We start from the raw sequence: 24188 nt of genomic DNA on the forward strand, positions 1-24188 counted from the left end.
AGACGAGCACAGATACTAAAGAGACGAGCACAGAGACTAAAGAGACGGGCACAGAGACTAAAGAGACGAGCACAGATACTAAAGAGACGAGCACAGATACTAAAGAGACGAGCACAGAGACTAAAGAGACGGGCACAGATACTTAAGAGACGAGCACAGAGACTAAAGAGACGGGCACAGATACTAAAGAGACGGGCACAGATACTAAAGAGACGAGCACAGAGACTAAAGAGACGAGCACAGATACTAAAGAGACGAGCACAGAGACTAAAGAGACGGGCACAGAGACTAAAGAGACGGGCACAGAGACTAAAGAGATGGCACAGATACTAAAGAGACAAGCACAGATACTAAAGAGACGGGCACAGAGACTAAAGAGACGGGCACAGAGACTAAAGAGACGGGCACAGAGACTAAAGAGACGAGCAGAGAGACTAAAGAGACGGGCACAGATACTAAAGAGACGAGCACAGATACTAAAGAGACGAGCACAGATACTAAAGAGACGGGCACAGATACTAAAGAGACGGGCACAGATACTAAAGAGACGAGCACAGAGACTAAAGAGACGGGCACAGAGACTAAAGAGACGGGCACAGAGACTAAAGAGACGGGCACAGATACTAAAGAGACGGGCACAGATACTAAAGAGACGGGCACAAATACTAAAGAGACGGGCACAGAGACTAAAGAGACGAGCACAGAGACTAAAGAGATGAGCACAGATACTAAAGAGACGAGCACAGAGACTAAAGAGAGGAGCACAGAGACTAAAGAGACGAGCACAGATACTAAAGAGACGAGCACAGATACTAAAGAGACGAGCACAGAGACTAAAGAGACGGGCATAGAGACTAAAGAGACGGGCACAGATACTAAAGAGACGAGCACAGAGACTAAAGAGACGAGCACAGATACTAAAGAGACGAGCACAGAGACTAAAGAGACGGGCACAGAGACTAAAGAGACGAGCACAGATACTAAAGAGACGAGCACAGATACTAAAGAGACGAGCACAGAGACTAAAGAGACGGGCACAGATACTTAAGAGACGAGCACAGAGACTAAAGAGACGGGCACAGATACTAAAGAGACGGGCACAGATACTAAAGAGACGAGCACAGAGACTAAAGAGACGAGCACAGATACTAAAGAGACGAGCACAGAGACTAAAGAGACGGGCACAGAGACTAAAGAGACGGGCACAGAGACTAAAGAGATGGCACAGATACTAAAGAGACAAGCACAGATACTAAAGAGACGGCACAGAGACTAAAGAGACGAGCACAGATACTAAAGAGACGGGCACGGAGACTAAAGAGACGAGCACAGAGACTAAAGAGACGAGCACATATACTAAAGAGACGGGCACAGAGACTAAAGAGACGGGGACAGAGACTAAAGAGACGAGCACAGAGACTAAAGAGACGGGCACAGAGACTAAAGAGACGGGCACAGAGACTAAAGAGACGGGCACAGAGACTAAAGAGACGAGCAGAGAGACTAAAGAGACGGGCACAGATACTAAAGAGACGGGCACAGAGACTAAAGAGACGAGCACAGAGACTAAAGAGACGGGCACAGAGACTAAAGAGACGAGCACAGAGACTAAAGAGACGAGCACAGATACTAAAGAGACGGGCACGGAGACTAAAGAGACGAGCACAGAGACTAAAGAGACGAGCACATATACTAAAGAGACGGGCACAGAGACTAAAGAGACGGGGACAGAGACTAAAGAGACGAGCACAGAGACTAAAGAGACGGGCACAGATACTAAAGAGACGGGCACAGAGACTAAAGAGACGGGCACAGAGACTAAAGAGACGGGCACAGAGACTAAAGAGACGAGCAGAGAGACTAAAGAGACGGGCACAGATACTAAAGAGACGGGCACAGAGACTAAAGAGACGAGCACAGAGACTAAAGAGACGGGCACAGAGACTAAAGAGACAGGCACAGATACTAAAGAGACGGGCACAGAGACTAAAGAGACGGGCACAGAGACTAAAGAGACGGGCACAGAGACTAAAGAGACGAGCACAGAGACTAAAGAGACGGGCACAAAGACTAAAGAGACGGGCACAGAGACTAAAGAGACGGGCACAGATACTAAAGAGACGGGCACAGATACTAAAGAGACGAGCACAGAGACTAAAGAGACGAGCACAGAGACTAAAGAGACGAGCACAAATACTAAAGAGACGGGCACAGATACTAAAGAGACGAGCACAGAGACTAAAGAGACGGGCACAGAGACTAAAGAGACGGGCACAGAGACTAAAGAGACAAGCACAGATACTAAAGAGACGAGCACAGAGACTAAAGAGACGGGCACAGAGACTAAAGAGACGGGCACAGAGACTAAAGAGACGGGCACAGAGACTAAAGAGACGAGCACAGATACTAAAGAGACGGGCACAGATACTAAAGAGACGGGCACAGAGACTAAAGAGACGGGCACAGATACTAAAGAGACGAGCACAGATACTAAAGAGACGAGCACAGATACTAAAGAGACGGGCACAGATACTAAAGAGACGGGCACAGATACTAAAGAGACGGGCACAGATACTAAAGAGACGGGCACAGATACTAAAGAGACAGCACAGAGACTAAAGAGACAGCACAGAGACTAAAGAGACGGGCACAGAGACTAAAGAGACGAGCACAGAGACTAAAGAGACGGCACAGATACTAAAGCTCTAGGACTTTTTTCATTGGGGGAGGAGCGGGAGTGTTACGGATACCATAGACCATAGTTGCCACAGACAATAAATAAATAAATTTGGTTAATAAATACAAACAACATTTATTTATACATCACACAACTATTTACAACAGAACACAACAGAGGTTGGCTTTGCTTGAGTTGTTTCTCCGGATTTGTAGCTTTTAAGAAAAAAACTACATTTTTGCCTGTTTAGGTTCGTCTCCTTCTCCATTCCTCTACGACATGTTTACCGCTAAAGTCACTACACGGAGCTCGCAAAGCCGTTTTTTTTTGTGGAAAATATTTCAGGGCTCAATGCTAAGGATATGTTTCAGGGGTTCACATTTTTACTTGTCCTGCCATAATTGTCATTGCCCCACCACAAAAAACTGATGAATAAAATAAAATAGGCCTAGTATTGTTTTTGAGTCATGTAGCCTTAATAAATAAGGTTATGACTCTAACAACGAATATCCTAACTCATATAATGTTTTTATATTGTTAAAGACAGTCAGTAATAAAATAAGAACAAATAATCAAATTACGAGCAAAAGCACAAATAAATACAGCAGAACAAACATCTACAAATGAAATAAACAGTTATTTTCATGTAGGTCTAAACTAGATTGTCAGGTACAAAAATAGTAATCAAATGTAAAATATCACTGCATAGTCTGCATAAAATGATATGTCACTGCATATAAATATAGATTAACCCTTATTAAAAGTTATTCAGTCAAGAGCAGTGAGTGATTTTTTTGTCTTTTGTTATCTCGATATTTATATAGCTAATGAGGATATTTTCCGGCTTTCCGTGTGTTCACTGTTATACAGTAGGGGGCGCTGTAGCGCATCTCCTGGATGAGAACAGAATCTCCTGATCAAAACAGCCGAAGAAGCAGCAGCAGCGTGCGCTATCATAAGCAGATGCATGTGTAAAATAATGCAATCATCAACATTAAACAGCATAAATCACAACTGCCTGATGTTACTGAGTGAAATGTGGCCCCAGGACGAGCTCTAGGACTGAAGCTCTGGGTGTTGATGGACTCCATCTACAACATCTGTGTTTGTTCATCATTCAGACGTAAGGTTAGTCTTTTACAAAAACGTGATTTTCTCAGCTTTATGCTCAAAATGTTGCTTTTTCATGAAACATGCAGTGAGTGTTGATTGAAAAAATAATGTATGAAGCTGGAATAAAACAGTGGGTCTGTTGTTTCTTTTGATATATTGCATGTTTAGATATTCTGTGGGTCATGAAACTTGTGAAAATGAGCATAAATGCTGGCGGTGACTGGCAAATGTCATGTTTACATTCATTTAAAAGACCTAACAGACTGTGTTTATGATGATACTCAACAGGACAGGCATTTTGATATAATTTTGTGTGAATATTCGCGCGCTGTGAGACGCGTGTGTGTGTTTGTTGCTGCGCTTCGCGAGTATCAAACTGAGACACACTTTCTCGTCTATGAGCGCTTGAATATTTAAATTGGCAAGGCTTAAGAATGCGCAAATGATCAGTTTCCGTGAAGATGCAGCTCTGGCCTGAGTGTCTTTCACGCTGGCATTGGACCATCGGGCAATTCTTATTGTCGACCGTCATGACAAATCATTTTTGAGATGAGATGCGCTACAGGGAGACGAGGCGGCAGAAAGCACATCCTGTTCGTTTTGTTGTTATAATGAGTTTCCAGAAATAAAAGTAGACCCTTCACAGTCTCGAATGATCGTGCGCTTCATGTCATGTAAGCACACTATAGTTCAGCTTCCACTGACACTCGGATATGACCCTAATAATAGCCCACATTTATCCAGGCTAACATCAGAGGCAGATGGACAAATCCTCCTCATGACTAATCAAATCATGCCTTGTGTGCGAGGCGGTAAAAGCATGAGCAGTGTAAGGACAGAGATGTTTCTGCGTGATTAGATTAACGGGAGAACTCACCTTGATCCTTCTGCCATTCTCTCTCCTGGAGGAAGCCCATGAAGGGGGCGATGCCTGTTCCCGGCCCGATCATGATGACAGGATTACTGGCTTTGAACGGCAGGCGGAACTGGGATCTCCTGACATACATGGGAACGGTGGACTTGTGGCCATTATCGGTCACATCTTTGTTCTTGAGCCAGTTGGTGGCCACACCTTTGAAGACTCTTCCTGTCTTGGTGGTGTACTCGATCACCAAAGCACAGATGTGGATTGAGTTTGGATGGGCCTGAAATGAGAACGGACAAAGTTAGAGTCCACCTCAAAGTTCCTGAATCAAGGTATAACATCTCAAGCAGTGGATCTGACCTTGCCGGAGGAGGCGATGGAGTAGTACCGAGCCTGGAGGCGGGGCAGCAGCTCACACAGGTGATCTATAGGAGGGTTCAGCGAAGGCAGATCCTCTAGAATAGCGAGTATGTTCCTCTCCGAATCCACAACCCAGCTCTGGTACAGAGCCTAAAGGACCAATCAGATGGAGGAAAATACTCATGAGGGCTTTTCACACTGCACTAAACCCTGGGTTATCATGGTTCTAACCCTGGGTTATCATCGTTCTAACCCTAACCCTGGGTTATCATCGTTCTCACCCTAACCCTGTGCTATCATCGTGCTAACCCTGGGTTATCATCGTTCTAAACCTAACCCTGGGTTATCATCGTTCTAACCCTAACCCTGGGTTATCATCGTTCTAACCCTAACCCTGGGTTATCATCGTTCTAACCCTAACCCTGGGTTATCATCATTCTAACCCTAACCCTGGGTAATCATCGTTCTAACCCTGGGTTATCATCGTTCTAACCCTAACCCTGGGTTATCATCATTCTAACCCTAACCCTGGGTAATCATCGTTCTAACCCTAACCCTGGGTTATCATCGTTCTAATCCTAACCCTGGGTTATCAGCGTTCTAACCCTAACCCTTCCTTTACAAAAGAGGTATTCGGGTGGGTGACTGTGTGGGGGGGATTAGGGATAGAAGGGTGGTGAGGGGGTAAGGACTAGGGGTGGCACGGTACATGGAAAAAAACCGAACCGTTCGGTTCGCTTGTGTCGGTTCGGTGTGTGTGTGTCGCACGGTTCGCGCCTGCGCAATGTATCCTCGTGCCCGCATGTTACCTCAGACAGCTGGTGTCCTTTTCGCGCGAAATAAGAGGTTTGTGTGGACATACAGTAAAGTAAAAGTGGAGTGCTGCAGGTCACTTCACATGTAGAAATGAAAGTGGGAGAGATAAGGAAGGCTGCCGGAGTTGGAGGATGCGCTAGCATCGTATAGCAGGGAAGATGCAGTGCGAGAGCGGGTGCTGCGCGACTCGTGAAACAAACACTGCCAGTGTGTGTATGCGCAGCGGCCACGCGCGGCGCGGCACCCGCTCTCGCACTGAACCGCGGCTGGTGTGAGAGAGAGTGTGTGTGTGTGTGTGTGTGAGTCTGTGGGAGATTGAGTGTGTGTGTGTGAGTCTGTGGGAGATTGTGTGTGTGTGTGTGTGTGTGTGTGTGTGTGTGTGTGTGTGTGTGTGTGTGTGTGTGTGTGTGTGTGTGTGTGTGTGTGTGTGTGTGTGTGTGTGTGTGTGTGTGTGTGTGTGTGTGTGTGTGTGTGTGTGTGTGTGTGTGTGTGTGTGTGTGTGTGTGTGTCTGTCTGTGAGAGTGTGAATCTGTGGGACAGGCAAATATAGTCTGTCACATTTTCCAGTGTTCTCCTCCGAGCCCTGTCTGTCTCGTGCTTTGATTTATGAAGGGCAACATATCTGCTGCAAATGCGACCGTGTTCCCCTCTGTCTCATACACACATTCATATAACATGCTGTATATAAGTAGTTCACATGATAAATGTAACATTTAAAAGTTAAGATATGCTTCTAGTTCTAATAATTTAAACATGCCTTTGAAGTTTGGGCAAAAACTTCTGGCAGTGTTGTGTTTTCGTGTATTTTATGTTATTTTTTCCCAGCGCTGGATGTCATATGGTGATTGTGAAACACACGGGACACTTCATGGTGACATTTGTTAATCAGGTCAGCTGAATTAAAGCCACAGTGCATTGTTCTGATCAAAATTGATATGATTAACATGAAAAATGTACGGCAATGTGTCGGACTCGGTTGACAGCCAGTTAGGAAACAACTTGATATAACAATTTTTAATACTGTATCCTAATTGTGGATGATTAAGCCATATATATCATATGCTGAAGTAAATTTCTGGAGTGTTAACGATAAAAAACAACAACAAAAAGAACCGTACAGAACCGAAAACCGTGACCCTAAAACCGTGATACGAACCGAACCGTGGGTTTTGTGAACCGTGCCACCCCTAGTAAGGACCTAGCTGGACTACCGGAAGACAAGATGAGGATTCTGAGTCAACCGGGCATGGTCCGGTGGGGGAGTCTCATGGGGGAGTCTCATAGGGCTTGAGTTCGGGAGGTAGCTGGGGTTGGGGGAGGATGGAGCGCTGCCCTACTGGATCCTGATTTGGATAGCCGGAGTGGGATCAAGTGGGGGAGCTAGAGAGGAGGCCAACCACAGCCCGGAAGGGGTTCTGGCGAAATCCCGTCACACCCTTCTTATCTCTTTGCTCTCGGGCTTGGTTTAGATTGGTTGGTGGTAATTTGTTGATGGAGGGGGTGTGCTGGAGGAAAATCTTTTTTGGTATTACCGGGAGACAAGAGTAGTTGGGGCTGACCGGGCACGGTCAAGGTAAGATAGGATCAGGGAAAGAGGCTAGAATTAGGGTTAAGATCAATTAGGCTATTCCTGTACTCACAACCCGCCTAAACCTACCCCTCACTGGGGATGGGGAATTAGTTCTAATTAGGCCTTACTTTAACATACCTAAACCTACCCATCACAGGATGGGGGCGTAATTTTAGGATAAATTAGGGCTATCTCTGTACTCGCAACCCGCCTAAACCTACCCCTCACTGGGGATTGGGAATTAGTTCTAATTAGACATTACTTTAACTGACCTAAACCTACCATCACAGGATGGGGACGTAATTCTAGGATCAATTAGGGCTATCTCTGTACTCGCAACCCGCCTAAACCTACCCCTCACTGGGGACTGGGAATTAGTTCTAATTAGACTTTACTTCAACATACCTAAACCTACCATCACAGGATGGGGACGTAATTCTAGGATCAATTAGGGCTATCTCTGTACTCGCAACCCGCCTAAACCTACCCCTCACTGGGGACTGGGAATTAGTTCTAATTAGACTTTACTTCAACATACCTAAACCTACCCATCACAGGATGGGGACGTAATTCTAGGATCAATTAGGGCTATCCCTGTACTCGCAACACAGTTATGGACACAGTTCATCTAAATTTACCTTTTGAGGGCAGGGGAGGACGCCGTGGGCGAGTGGTTAGTAGGAGGGGTGGGGGAACACGGGGACCGGGGTTCGAGACCAGCTTGGGATAGGAAGTTGGGTATATTTATAATTTTTTGGTAAAAAATGTTTTACCATGGTGGTGAAAGGTGGGGTGGGAAGATAAGGGGTAGAGGGAGATGAAGGGAGGTTAGGGTATATGGTGTTTAAAGAGCCGAAACACCCAATGGTTCGGAGGTACACCACTGAGGATGTGTTCTTTTTGAAAACTGGAGGGTTTTGATGATGTCTGGGGGAAGGAAAGAGAATAAGCTCATGGGAATACGATGCCTGGCCAGGATTATTGGGCCATAACTCCTTGGGGTATGGTTTGATTCGCTGGTTGGGACCAAGTCCAGTTGAAGACTTTTGTATTCCTGACTGTGTTTGATTACGTATAAGGATAAATGTACGGATATTAAGGGGCCTGGTGCTAAATTTTTGGTTGACAAGATGAGTATGGAGTTGGCCAAAGAACAGTGAGGTACTGGTTTGGGACTGGGACCCCAGGGAAATGAGAAAAATTGATATTGGGAAAGATAGGGAAGCCTGCTGATCCTTTCAAAAAACATGCGCCGACCTGTGCATTTTCTGCGTTTCTCCCTAAACCAAACTGGGTGACCTGAGATATGGTTGCCTGGGGGGAGACGTTGCTATTTCCTTCCAATAACCCTAACCCTGGGTTATCAGCGTTCTAACCCTAACCCTGGGTACCTTTACAGTGTGAAATTATGTGGTGTTAGAATGTTAACACTAGATGCTACAGACATGCTCAAACTCACATGCTTTGGACCGAAACACAGCCCGTTGTTAAAGCAGTCGTTCCAGCGTTTGGGGTACAGTAAAAGCTATGAGGATGCACAATGCTAACCCTTTCATATAAACAGGTCATGTGCTGCATTCATTAAATAAATGATACTGACACCACAAATATGTAAATAAGAGCGATAACCCAGAGTTAGGGGATGTACAGGTTACAATGTACAATGTACATATACAATAACATTTACAGCAGTTTATGAATATTAATAGTTAACCCTGGGTAAATTATGAAGAGTGTGAAATGTGAAACAAGATAACCCAGGAATGACCCGGGGTTATGAATGACCCGGGGTTTGGAATGACCAGAGGTTAGGAATGACCAGAGGTTAGGAATGACCAGAGGTTAGGAATGACCAGAGGTTAGGAATGACCCGGAGTTAGGAATGACCCAGGGTTAGGAATGACCAGAGGTTAGGAATGACCCAGGGTTTGGAATGACCCGGGGTTAGGAATGACCCAGGGTTTGGAATGACCAGAGGTTAGGAATGACCCGGGGTTTGGAATGACCCGGGGTTAGGAATGACCAGAGGTTAGGAATGACCCAGGGTTATGAATGACCTGGGGTTTGGAATGACCAGAGGATAGGAATGACCAGAGGTTAGGAATGACCCGGAGTTAGGAATGACCCAGGGTTAGGAATGACCAGAGGTTAGGAATGACCCAGGGTTTGGAATGACCCGGGGTTAGGAATGACCCGGGGTTAGGAATGACCCGGGGTTAGGAATGACCAGGGGTTAGGAATGACCAGAGGTTAGGAATGACCAGAGGTTAGGAATGACCCGGGGTTAGGAATGACCAGAGGTTAGGAATGACCAGGGGTTAGGAATGACCAGAGGTTAGGAATGACCCGGGGTTAGGAATGAACCAGAGGTTAGGAATGACCCGGGGTTAGGAATGAACCAGAGGTTAGGAATGACCCGGGGTTAGGAATGAACCAGAGGTTAGGAATGACCAGAGGTTAGGAATGACCAGAGGTTAGGAATGACCCGAGGTTAGGAATGAACCAGAGGTTAGGAATGACCCGGGGTTAGGAATGAACCAGAGGTTAGGAATGACCAGAGGTTAGGAATGACCCGAGGTTAGGAATGATCAGAGGTTAGGAATGACCCGGGGTTAGGAATGAACCAGAGGTTAGGAATGACCTGGGGTTAGGAATGAACCAGGAATGACCCGGGGTTAGGAATGACCCAGGGTTTGGAATGACCAGAGGTTAGGAATGACCCGGGGTTTGGAATGACCCAGGGTTTGGAATGACCCGGGGTTAGGAATGACCAGAGGTTAGGAATGACCCGGGGTTAGGAATGACCAGAGGTTAGGAATGACCAGGGGTTAGGAATGACCAGAGGTTAGGAATGACCCGGGGTTAGGAATGAACCAGAGGTTAGGAATGACCTGGGGTTAGGAATGACCTGGGGTTAGGAATGACCTGGGGTTAGGAATGAACCAGAGGTTAGGAATGACCTGGGGTTAGGAATGAACCAGAGGTTAGGAATGACCTGGGGTTAGGAATGAACCAGGAATGACCCGGGGTTAGGAATGAACCAGAGGTTAGGAATGACCTGGGGTTAGGAATGAACCAGGAATGACCCGGGGTTAGGAATGAACCAGGAATGACCCGGGGTTTGGAATGACCAGAGGTTAGGAATGACCCGGGGTTAGGAATGAACCAGAGGTTAGGAATGACCTGGGGTTAGGAATGAACCAGGAATGACCCGGGGTTGGGAATGAACCAGGAATGACCTGGGGTTAGGAATGAACCACGAATGACCCGGGGTTAGGAATGAACCAGAGGTTAGGAATGACCTGGGGTTAGGAATGAACCAGAGGTTAGGAATGACCTGGGGTTAGGAATGACCTGGGGTTAGGAATGAACCACGAATGACCCGGGGTTAGGAATGAACCAGAGGTTAGGAATGACCTGGGGTTAGGAATGAACCACGAATGACTCGGGGTTAGGAATGAACCAGAGGTTAGGAATGAACCAGGAATGACCCGGGGTTAGGAATGACCTGGGGTTAGGAATGACCTGGGGTTAGGAATGAACCACGAATGACCCGGGGTTAGGAATGAACCAGAGGTTAGGAATGACCAGAGGTTAGGAATGACCTGGGGTTAGGAATGAACCAGAGGTTAGGAATGACCAGAGGTTAGGAATGACCAGAGGTTAGGAATGAACCAGGAATGAACCAGAGGTTAGGAATGACCTGGGGTTAGGAATGAACCAGGAGTTAGGAATGAACCAGAGGTTAGGAATGAACCAGAGGTTAGGAATGACCAGAGGTTAGGAATGAACCAGGAATGAACCAGGGGTTAGGAATGAACCAGAGGTTAGGAATGACCAGAGGTTAGGAATGACCTGGGGTTAAGAATGAACCAGAGGTTAGGAATGACCAGAGGTTAGGAATGACCAGAGGTTAGGAATGACCAGAGGTTAGGAATGAACCAGAGGTTAGGAATGACCAGAGGTTAGGAATGAACCAGGAATGAACCAGGGGTTAGGAATGAACCAGAGGTTAGGAATGACCAGAGGTTAGGAATGACCAGAGGTTAGGAATGAACCAGGAATGAACCAGGGGTTAGGAATGAACCAGAGGTTAGAAATGACCAGAGGTTAGGAATGACCAGAGGTTAGGAATGACCAGAGGTTAGGAATGACCCGGGGTTAGGAATGACCAGAGGTTAGGAATGACCTGGGGTTAGGAATGAACCAGGAATGACCCGGGGTTAACTATTTCAAGCGTGATGATGACAGGATCCTAACCTTTCCTTCCGAGGAGGCAGACGCCATCTTGCGCATGTTCTCTTGATCCTGGGGGTCTGAGGCGTACTGCGCCAGCTCATACAGCACGTTTGTGCGGGGCATGTTATTGATGTCCAGGTAATGGGTCAGCGCCGTGCGGTATGAGGTCGGACAGGGGAACGGGTGCTTTTTATTGGACTCTTCTGCAGAATTGAAACATTATTAGCAACAATTGCATGCTATATAGACTATGTAATAATATCCATCTCATATGCTGATTAATTCTGCGATATGAATGTCAGATATTAGTATATACCGTCCATATTTTTGAGAGAGATTACAGTATCGAGATCTACTCCGAGTCTTTCTCCTAGTCTGCTGACCACCGAGGGATCGTTCGTGGGGTAAACAGCCACATGGTCTCCAGCATCATATCTGCCAGGGAAGCATTCATTCATCACACATAACATTCTGTATATATTCTATATAGCTTATTTTAAATGTTATACAAATAATATGACACTATTGCTATTTGTAGCAGGGATTTCCATCAGTAATTTTAAAAGCTCTGGAGTTGGGGTGACCTGGAGATGTTTTCATGACGATTACCTGATCTTAGAGTCCGTGAGATCCAGCTGGACGTGCATCAGGTGACGGGCTCCTGCTTTGTTCAGCTTGCGATTAACAGTCACAGGTGCAAGGAAGGGATTCTTTGAATCAAACGGTCTACACAGATCCACATGAATAATGCAATCAGACAAAAAGCTTTTCAAATTTCAGTGTATCAATTACAGATCCCAGACATGAGTTATTCACAAACCGTGAAGAAAATGACACAAACAGGAGGTCATTTTACAGACTCCTCCACAACAGGAGCATGATCAGACAGCTGGACTCTTACAAAGCCTGACTGCCAACCCAACTCACGGTTTCTGCGTCTGAAAGCTGTTGAGCCGCCCCATCTCTCCGGAGTACACTTGATTCATATTGATGTCATTATGAACCACCAGTTCAAACTGGCGAATGCTGAAAGAACATAAAAAGGATAGGCGATCTCATCCCAGTCTGCTTTTAAAGCATTCAGAACACCTATGATGTTTAATAAGATGCAAAAACCTATTCAAAGCAGGACAGGGGAGGATTTTGTAATGGAAGCACATGATAAATGGATTTGGTCTCTCTAATATGGAGATGAGACACTGAATGTCCACAAAACCCATCAAATAAACATGTTTGAACTAGATCATCTGATACAGCTGTACCGGCTCTTTCTAACTCCACCATACGTTGCCCACCAATTACAGTAGAAATTACACTCAATATTAGTACTGTACCACACAGTGAGTGTGTGTCACCAGTGTCTGCAGTTAAGGGTGTGTGTAAAAGGTTCTCAGACAAACATTTGTTTTGCTTAAAAGGTTAGTTCACCCAAAAATGAAAATTCAGTCATTAATTACTGACCCTCATGTGGTTGGACACCCGTCAGACCTCCGTTCATCTTCAGACACAAATGAAGATATTTTAGTTGAAATCTGATGGCTCCATTGGCACAATGGCACTTTACACTCTCAAGACCCTTAAAAGACACTAAAGACGTCGTTACAAAGTCCATCTCACTACAGCGGCTCTACAATAACTTTATGAATTGACGAGAATAGTTTTTGTGCGCAAAAAAACCCTGAATAACGACTTATATAGTGATGACGATTTCAAAACACGGCATCATGAAGCTTCGAAGCGTTATGAATCAGTGAGTCGATTCATGATTCGGATCGCGTGTCAAACCGCCAAACTGCTGAAATTTGACGATTCAAACTGCTGAATCCACTCACTGATTCATAACGCTTCGAAGCTTCATGATGCCTTGTTTTGAAATCGTCATCACTATGTAAGTCGTTATTTAGGGTTTTTTTGCGCACAAAAACTATTCTTGCCATTCACATTTACATTTACATTTATGCATTTGGCAGACGCTTTTATCCAAAGCGACTTACAGTACCCATATGACAGGGACAATCCCCCTGGAGCAATGTGGAGTAAAGTGCCTTGCTCAAGGACACAATGGTGGCGACTGCTGGGATCGAACTAGCAACTTTCTGCATATCAGTTGAGTGGTTTAACCCATTAGACCACCATCTCCACATCTTGCCGATTCATAAAGTTATTGTAGAGCCGCTGTAGTGAGATGGACTTTGTAACGACGTCTTTAGTGTCTTTTAAGGGTCTTGAGAGTGTAAAGTTGAGCCAATGGAGGCCTTTCAGAGCATCAGATTTACACTAAAATATCTTCATTTGTGTCTGAAGATGAACGGAGGTCTGACGGGTGACCAACCACATGAGGCTCCGTCATTAATGACAGAATTTTCATTTTTGGGTGAACTAACCCTTTAAGCTATTTATGTACGGTTTAATTCTCAAAAGATGTTTAATGTCATACCAAAAAAAAGTCCTGTTACACTCAAACCATTGTTCAAAAGAACAGCATTCGTCTGAAAGTGAACGCTTTATAACACTAACGCTCGGGTCAGTAGCAATTTATCTTTGGAAAGAAATGAAAGAAATAGAGGAATTGACGCATTAAGGCTACTTATCGTATATCATGTGATTGGAGGATGGCAACCCTACTACCAATACAAGACTGCACTGTGTTTAACATTCTACAGTAGTGATTCAATTCCAAGACAAGCACTGAGTTTAAAAAGGAACAGCACATGATACCTGCTGTCTTCTCCTGTGGGCTCCACACCAAAGAACTCGCACACCGCCGGCCAGAACTGCTCCTTCCATGAGATGAAGTCCTCCTCCAAGCTTCACATGAGTTAGGATTAAATCATCAGGACGGGCAATGAACATGAGCGGAGTAATGGACATGAGTTTAGTCACTCACTTGCTGTCGTCGTCCCCAAGCCCCAGGTCAAAGACCCTTGTCCCACCCAGCTCAGCAAGCCTCTTGTCCGTGTACTTGCCCGTGGCGTTGAAGTGCTCATAGGTTTTATTTCCTAACCCAAACACCTAAAAAAAGAGCAAAAGTAATTGAGTCTCTGCAAGGAGTAAAGAAGAAACAGAACAAAGATATCATCAAAACATGCAAGACTTTAAAGGCTAAGCATCCATTAAAACACACTCTTTTGAAATAAAAGTTTAATCTTTAGATCTTTTACTGAAAGTGAGATTGAAATTACTTAAAAATATAAGTGGCATATATACTCACCGGCCACTTTATTATGTACAGTACACCTGTTCAACTGCTCGCTAACAGCAACTCAATGCATTTAGCCATGAAGAGATGGTCAAGACGACCTGCTGAAGTTCAAACTGAGCATCAGAATATGGAGGAAAGCTGATGTGAGACTTTGAACATGGCATGGGTGCTGGTGCCAGACGGGCGGATCGACTGGGATTCTAACCCACGGCCATCTCTAGGGTTTACAGAGAACGGTCCGAATAAGAGAAAGGCGGTTCTGTGGCCGATTTCTGCTGAAACGTTCAGATGGTAGGGTCAGAATTTGGTGTAAACAACATGAAAGCATGGGTCCATCCATCAGGTGTGGATATTTTCTTAGCACACTTTGGGATCCCCTATAGTACCAGTTGAGCATCGTTTAAACGCCACTGAGAGATGCAATCATGACAGTTCGTCCCAGTACTAACAAGGTGTACCTAATAAAGTGTCCAGCGAGTGTATATTTATGATTTAAATGCAAAAGAATGATACATTTGTCTCAGAGATCGTGTGCTCTTTATAAGCTCCTCTACACATCGAGTCTTGTGGCGCTGCAGTGATGTTTCCAACCACATGTTTTATCACACTGGCCCGCTACAACCACATAAAAGAATCTCAAACCACAAGGCTTTCATCCAGAACAAAGGTCCAACTCAAGCAGAGTCTCCAGAATCAAAGGAACAGAGTATCCAGTGATCCGGTTCCAATAGTCCCGCTAAGAGAGCGGTTCCGCTGGGATGGAGCTCCAGCTTTGTTTGGCTAGGCCAGATGTTTCCATTTGGAGAAGGAGAACTGATGAGGATAGCATGAGCCCATTAACTACAGGACAGCCTCGGGCTCATGAGCTCGGCGTATTAACCGAAGAAACAACACACCTTCGCACTATTCTGATGTTAGTCTGTTACTCACAGCAAAATTGACGCCCTCTAGATCGTCATCCGTCCCTTGCATCCAATCGTAGAACTCCTGAGCGTTGTCGGTGGGGTCTCCCTCTCCATAGGTCGCCATGCAGAACACAGCCATGGAATTGGGAATCTCTTTCAGTCTGGACAGCTCTGACTGTGAACGGAGATAATAATGACTAAAGTCAAGAGGACAGAACGGTTCTGATCTTGATTGATTGGTTGTATTCGTGCACATCAGAGTACCAGGTCATACTCCTCTGGGTCAGCGGCCATCCCTTTCATGCCGTAGCGATGGGCGTCTTTGGCCAGTCTGTTAGCAAACTCCTCAGCAGTCCCTGTTTGGGATCCGTAAAACACCACAATGTTTCGGTTCTAGGATGGGAAGTTACAGACATGTAGAAATCAAACATAATGGAACTCTCTTTCATTGTTCAAGAAAGTCAAATTTCCACCAATTATTTAAACTTTTTGGAACAAGATTAGATTTGTATGGTGGTAAAACATTTCTGGAAATCTCACCGTTTTCTTCATTTTCTCAATAAAGCTGGTCTCACGTATTTGTGGCGTTCTATGAAAAAAAAATAGGAAGAGAGAGAAAGAACACGCATGTGAAAAAGCTGTAAAGCATGGTCTTTAAGTGATGAATAGGGGATTGAGCCTTTCATTTCTTGGCCTTTTCCCACACAGGAGAACTTCCTGAAGTTTACCAACACTGATAACACCTAACCCTAATCACAAACATTCCAGACACTGATAATAATCACAAACGTTCCCGACACTGATAATAATCACAAACGTTCCAGACACTGATAATAATCACAAACGTTCCCTACACTGATAATAATCACAAACGTTCCCTACACTGATAATAATCACAAACGTTCCAGACACTGATAATAATCACAAACGTTCCAGACACTGATAATAATCACAAACGTTCCAGACACCGATAATAATCACAAACGTTCCCTACACTGATAATAATCACAAACGTTCCAGACACTGATAATAATCACAAACGTTCCCGACACCGATAATAATCACAAACGTTCCAGACACTGATAATAATCACAAACGTTCCCTACACTGATAATAATCACAAACGTTCCCTACACTGATAATAATCACAAACGTTCCAGACACTGATAATAATCACAAACGTTCCAGACACTGATAATAATCACAAACGTTCCAGACACCGATAATAATCACAAACGTTCCCTACACTGATAATAATCACAAACGTTCCAGACACTGATAATAATCACAAACGTTCCCTACACTGATAATAATCACAAACGTTCCCTACACTGATAATAATCACAAACGTTCCCTACACTGATAATAATCACAAACGTTCCCGACACTGATAATAATCACAAACGTTCCAGACACTGATAATAATCACAAACGTTCCCGACACCGATAATAATCACAAACGTTCCAGACACTGATAATAATCACAAACGTTCCAGACACCGATAATAATCACAAACGTTCCAGACACCGATAATAATCACAAACGTTCCAGACACCGATAATAATCACAAACGTTCCCGACACTGATAATAATCACAAACGTTCCCGACACTGATAATAATCACAAACGTTCCCGACACTGATAATAATCACAAACGTTCCCGACACTGATAATAATCACAAACGTTCCAGACACTGATAATAATCACAAACGTTCCAGACACCGATGATAATCACAAACGTTCCAGACACTGATAATAATCACAAACGTTCCAGACACTGATGATAATCACAAACGTTCCAGACACTGATGATAATCACAAACGTTCCCGACACTGATAATAATCACAAACGTTCCAGACACTGATAATAATCACAAACGTTCCAGACACTGATAATAATCACAAACGTTCCAGACACTGATAATAATCACAAACGTTCCAGACACTGATGATAATCACAAACGTTCCCGACACCGATAATAATCACAAACGTTCCAGACACTGATAATAATCACAAACGTTCCAGGCACCGATAATAATCACAAACGTTCCCTACACTGATAATAATCACAAACGTTCCAGACACTGATAATAATCACAAACGTTCCCTACACTGATGATAATCACAAACGTTCCAGACACTGATAATAATCACAAACGTTCCCGACACCGATAATAATCACAAACGTTCCCGACACTGATAATAATCACAAACGTTCCAGACACCGATGATAATCACAAACGTTCCAGACACCGATGATAATCACAAACGTTCCAGACACCGATGATAATCACAAACGTTCCAGACACTGATGATAATCACTAACGTTCCAGACACTGATAATAATCACAAACGTTCCAGACACCGATAATAATCACAAACGTTCCAGACACCGATAATAATCACAAACGTTCCAGACACTGATAATAATCACAAACGTTCCAGACACTGATGATAATCACAAACGTTCCAGACACTGATGATAATCACAAACGTTCCAGACACTGATGATAATCACAAACGTTCCAGACACTGATGATAATCACAAACGTTCCAGACACTGATAATAATCACAAACGTTCCAGACACTGATGATAATCACAAACGTTCCAGACACTGATGATAATCACAAACGTTCCCTACACTGATAATAATCACAAACGTTCCAGACACTGATAATAATCACAAACGTTCCAGACACTGATAATAATCACAAACGTTCCAGACACTGATAATAATCACAAACGTTCCAGACACTGATAATAATCACAAACGTTCCAGACACCGATAATAATCACAAACGTTCCAGACACTGATAATAATCACAAACGTTCCAGACACCGATAATAATCACAAACGTTCCCTACACTGATAATAATCACAAACGTTCCAGACACCGATAATAATCACAAACGTTCCAGACACCGATAATAATCACAAACGTTCCAGACACCGATGATAATCACAAACGTTCCAGACACTGATGATAATCACAAACGTTCCAGACACTGATAATAATCACAAACGTTCCAGACACCGATAATAATCACAAACGTTCCAGACACCGATGATAATCACAAACGTTCCAGACACTGATGATAATCACAAACGTTCCAGACACTGATGATAATCACAAACGTTCCAGACACTGATGATAATCACAAACGTTCCAGACACCGATGATAATCACAAACGTTCCAGACACTGATGATAATCACAAACGTTCCAGACACTGATGATAATCACAAACGTTCCCGACACTGATAATAATCACAAACGTTCCCGACACTGATAATAATCACAAACGTTCCAGACACTGATAATAATCACAAACGTTCCCGACACCGATAATAATCACAAACGTTCCCGACACCGATGATAATCACAAACGTTCCAGACACCGATGATAATCACAAACGTTCCCGACACCGATAATAATCACAAACGTTCCAGACACTGATAATAATCACAAACGTTCCCTACACTGATAATAATCACAAACGTTCCCTACACTGATAATAATCACAAACGTTCCCTACACTGATAATAATCACAAACGTTCCCGACACTGATAATAATCACAAACGTTCCAGACACCGATAATAATCACAAACGTTCCAGACACTGATAATAATCACAAACGTTCCAGACACCGATAATAATCACAAACGTTCCAGACACCGATAATAATCACAAACGTTCCAGACACCGATAATAATCACAAACGTTCCAGACACTGATAATAATCACAAACGTTCCAGACACTGATAATAATCACAAACGTTCCAGACACTGATAATAATCACAAACGTTCCCGACACTGATAATAATCACAAACGTTCCAGACACTGATAATAATCACAAACGTTCCCGACACTGATAATAATCACAAACGTTCCCTACACTGATAATAATCACAAACGTTCCAGACACTGATGATAATCACAAACGTTCCCGACACCGATAATAATCACAAACGTTCCAGACACTGATAATAATCACAAACGTTCCAGGCACCGATAATAATCACAAACGTTCCCTACACTGATAATAATCACAAACGTTCCAGACACCGATGATAATCACAAACGTTCCAGACACTGATAATAATCACAAACGTTCCAGACACTGATGATAATCACAAACGTTCCCGACACCGATAATAATCACAAACGTTCCAGACACTGATAATAATCACAAACGTTCCAGGCACCGATAATAATCACAAACGTTCCCTACACTGATAATAATCACAAACGTTCCAGACACTGATAATAATCACAAACGTTCCCTACACTGATAATAATCACAAACGTTCCAGACACTGATAATAATCACAAACGTTCCCGACACCGATAATAATCACAAACGTTCCAGACACTGATAATAATCACAAACGTTCCAGACACCGATAATAATCACAAACGTTCCAGACACTGATAATAATCACAAACGTTCCAGACACTGATAATAATCACAAACGTTCCAGACACTGATAATAATCACAAACGTTCCCGACACTGATAATAATCACAAACGTTCCAGACACTGATAATAATCACAAACGTTCCCGACACTGATAATAATCACAAACGTTCCCTACACTGATAATAATCACAAACGTTCCAGGCACCGATAATAATCACAAACGTTCCCTACACTGATAATAATCACAAACGTTCCAGACACTGATAATAATCACAAACGTTCCCGACACTGATAATAATCACAAACGTTCCCTACACTGATAATAATCACAAACGTTCCCGACACTGATAATAATCACAAACGTTCCCGACACTGATAATAATCACAAACGTTCCAGACACCGATAATAATCACAAACGTTCCAGACACCGATAATAATCACAAACGTTCCAGACACTGATAATAATCACAAACGTTCCCGACACTGATAATAATCACAAACGTTCCCGACACTGATAATAATCACAAACGTTCCAGACACTGATAATAATCACAAACGTTCCCGACACGATAATAATCACAAACGTTCCCGACACCGATAATAATCACAAACGTTCCCGACACCGATGATAATCACAAACGTTCCCGACACCGATGATAATCACAAACGTTCCCGACACCGATAATAATCACAAACGTTCCAGACACCGATGATAATCACAAACGTTCCAGACACCGATGATAATCACAAACGTTCCAGACACCGATGATAATCACAAACGTTCCAGACACTGATGATAATCACTAACGTTCCAGACACTGATAATAATCACAAACGTTCCAGACACCGATAATAATCACAAACGTTCCAGACACTGATAATAATCACAAACGTTCCAGACACTGATGATAATCACAAACGTTCCCGACACTGATGATAATCACAAACGTTCCAGACACTGATGATAATCACAAACGTTCCAGACACTGATGATAATCACAAACGTTCCAGACACTGATGATAATCACAAACGTTCCAGACACTGATGATAATCACAAACGTTCCAGACACTGATGATAATCACAAACGTTCCCTACACTGATAATAATCACAAACGTTCCAGACACTGATAATAATCACAAACGTTCCAGACACTGATAATAATCACAAACGTTCCAGACACTGATAATAATCACAAACGTTCCAGACACTGATAATAATCACAAACGTTCCAGACACCGATAATAATCACAAACGTTCCCTACACTGATAATAATCACAAACGTTCCAGACACCGATAATAATCACAAACGTTCCAGACACCGATGATAATCACAAACGTTCCAGACACCGATAATAATCACAAACGTTCCAGACACCGATGATAATCACAAACGTTCCAGACACCGATGATAATCACAAACGTTCCAGACACCGATGATAATCACAAACGTTCCAGACACTGATGATAATCACAAACGTTCCAGACACCGATGATAATCACAAACGTTCCAGACACTGATAATAATCAAAAACGTTCCAGACACCGATAATCATCACAAACGTTCCAGACACCGATAATAATCACAAACGTTCCAGACACTGATAATAATCACAAACGTTCCAGACACCGATAATAATCACAAACGTTCCCTACACTGATAATAATCACAAACGTTCCAGACACCGATAATAATCACAAACGTTCCAGACACCGATAATAATCACAAACGTTCCAGACACCGATGATAATCACAAACGTTCCAGACACCGATGATAATCACAAACGTTCCAGACACCGATGATAATCACAAACGTTCCAGACACTGATAATAATCACAAACGTTCCAGACACCGATAATAATCACAAACGTTCCAGACACCGATAATAATCACAAACGTTCCAGACACCGATGATAATCACAAACGTTCCAGACACCGATGATAATCACAAACGTTCCAGACACTGATGATAATCACAAACGTTCCAGACACTGATAATAATCACAAACGTTCCAGACACCGATGATAATCACAAACGTTCCAGACACTGATAATAATCACAAACGTTCCAGACACTGATAATAATCACAAACGTTCCCTACACTGATAATAATCACAAACGTTCCAGACACCGATAATAATCACAAACGTTCCAGACACCGATAATAATCACAAACGTTCCAGACACCGATGATAATCACAAACGTTCCAGACACTGATAATAATCACAAACGTTCCCTACACTGATAATAATCACAAACGTTCCAGACACTGATAATAATCACAAACGTTCCCTACACTGATAATAATCACAAACGTTCCAGACACCGATGATAATCACAAACGTTCCAGACACTGATGATAATCACAAACGTTCCCTACACTGATAATAATCACAAACGTTCCAGACACTGATAATAATCACAAACGTTCCAGACACTGATAATAATCACAAACGTTCCCTACACTGATAATAATCACAAACGTTCCAGACACTGATAATAATCACAAACGTTCCAGACACCGATAATAATCACAAACGTTCCAGACACCGATGATAATCACAAACGTTCCAGACACTGATAATAATCACAAACGTTCCCTACACTGATAATAATCACAAACGTTCCAGACACCGATAATAATCACAAACGTTCCAGACACCGATAATAATCACAAACGTTCCAGACACCGATGATAATCACAAACGTTCCAGACACTGATGATAATCACAAACGTTCCAGACACCGATAATAATCACAAACGTTCCAGACACCGATGATAATCACAAACGTTCCAGACACTGATAATAATCACAAACGTTCCAGACACCGATGATAATCACAAACGTTCCAGACACTGATGATAATCACAAACGTTCCAGACACTGATAATAATCACAAACGTTCCAGACACCGATAATAATCACAAACGTTCCAGACACCGATGATAATCACAAACGTTCCAGACACTGATGATAATCACAAACGTTCCAGACACTGATGATAATCACAAACGTTCCAGACACTGATAATAATCACAAACGTTCCAGACACTGATGATAATCACAAACGTTCCAGACACTGATGATAATCACAAACGTTCCCGACACTGATAATAATCACAAACGTTCCAGACACTGATGATAATCACAAACGTTCCCGACACCGATAATAATCACAAACGTTCCAGACACTGATAATAATCACAAACGTTCCAGGCACCGATAATAATCACAAACGTTCCCTACACTGATAATAATCACAAACGTTCCAGACACTGATAATAATCACAAACGTTCCCTACACTGATAATAATCACAAACGTTCCAGACACTGATAATAATCACAAACGTTCCCGACACCGATAATAATCACAAACGTTCCAGACACCGATAATAATCACAAACGTTCCAGACACCGATAATAATCACAAACGTTCCAGACACTGATAATAATCACAAACGTTCCAGACACTGATAATAATCACAAACGTTCCAGACACTGATAATAATCACAAACGTTCCCGACACTGATAATAATCACAAACGTTCCAGACACTGATAATAATCACAAACGTTCCCGACACTGATAATAATCACAAACGTTCCCTACACTGATAATAATCACAAACGTTCCAGGCACCGATAATAATCACAAACGTTCCCTACACTGATAATAATCACAAACGTTCCAGACACTGATAATAATCACAAACGTTCCCGACACTGATAATAATCACAAACGTTCCCTACACTGATAATAATCACAAACGTTCCCGACACTGATAATAATCACAAACGTTCCCGACACTGATAATAATCACAAACGTTCCAGACACCGATAATAATCACAAACGTTCCAGACACCGATAATAATCACAAACATTCCAGACACTGATAATAATCACAAACGTTCCCGACACTGATAATAATCACAAACGTTCCCGACACTGATAATAATCACAAACGTTCCAGACACTGATAATAATCACAAACGTTCCCGAC

At 43.1% G+C, this 24188-nt stretch overlaps 1 protein-coding gene across 5 annotated transcripts in view; it reads right to left on the minus strand.

The window, feature by feature from the left end:
* Window positions 1-24188, minus strand: part of pora (P450 (cytochrome) oxidoreductase a) — a 53967-nt gene that overhangs the window by 4375 nt on the left and 25404 nt on the right. For 3 of the 5 annotated variants that reach the window (XR_013815577.1, XM_079804681.1, XM_079804682.1), the window contains 11 exons: window positions 16288-16336; window positions 16012-16140; window positions 15773-15922; window positions 14528-14652; window positions 14359-14448; window positions 12568-12666; window positions 12250-12366; window positions 11957-12075; window positions 11662-11843; window positions 5016-5165; window positions 4668-4935 (listed from right to left, as the gene is read on the minus strand). Coding sequence is in view for 4 of the 5 variants with exons in the window: in XM_079804681.1 (XP_079660807.1) it covers window positions 4668-4935; window positions 5016-5165; window positions 11662-11843; window positions 11957-12075; window positions 12250-12366; window positions 12568-12666; window positions 14359-14448; window positions 14528-14652; window positions 15773-15922; window positions 16012-16140; window positions 16288-16336 (1478 nt within the window). In the remaining variant the exon portion in view is untranslated. The remainder of the gene's footprint in view (window positions 1-4667; window positions 4936-5015; window positions 5166-11661; window positions 11844-11956; window positions 12076-12249; window positions 12367-12567; window positions 12667-14358; window positions 14449-14527; window positions 14653-15772; window positions 15923-16011; window positions 16141-16287; window positions 16337-24188) is intronic. The other 2 variants (XM_079804683.1, XM_079804684.1) reach the window with 1 other exon arrangement.

Source organism: Gobio gobio (genome assembly GCF_949357685.1).
Source record: "Gobio gobio genome assembly, chromosome: 22".
NCBI classification, from domain to species: Eukaryota; Metazoa; Chordata; class Actinopteri; order Cypriniformes; family Gobionidae; genus Gobio; species Gobio gobio.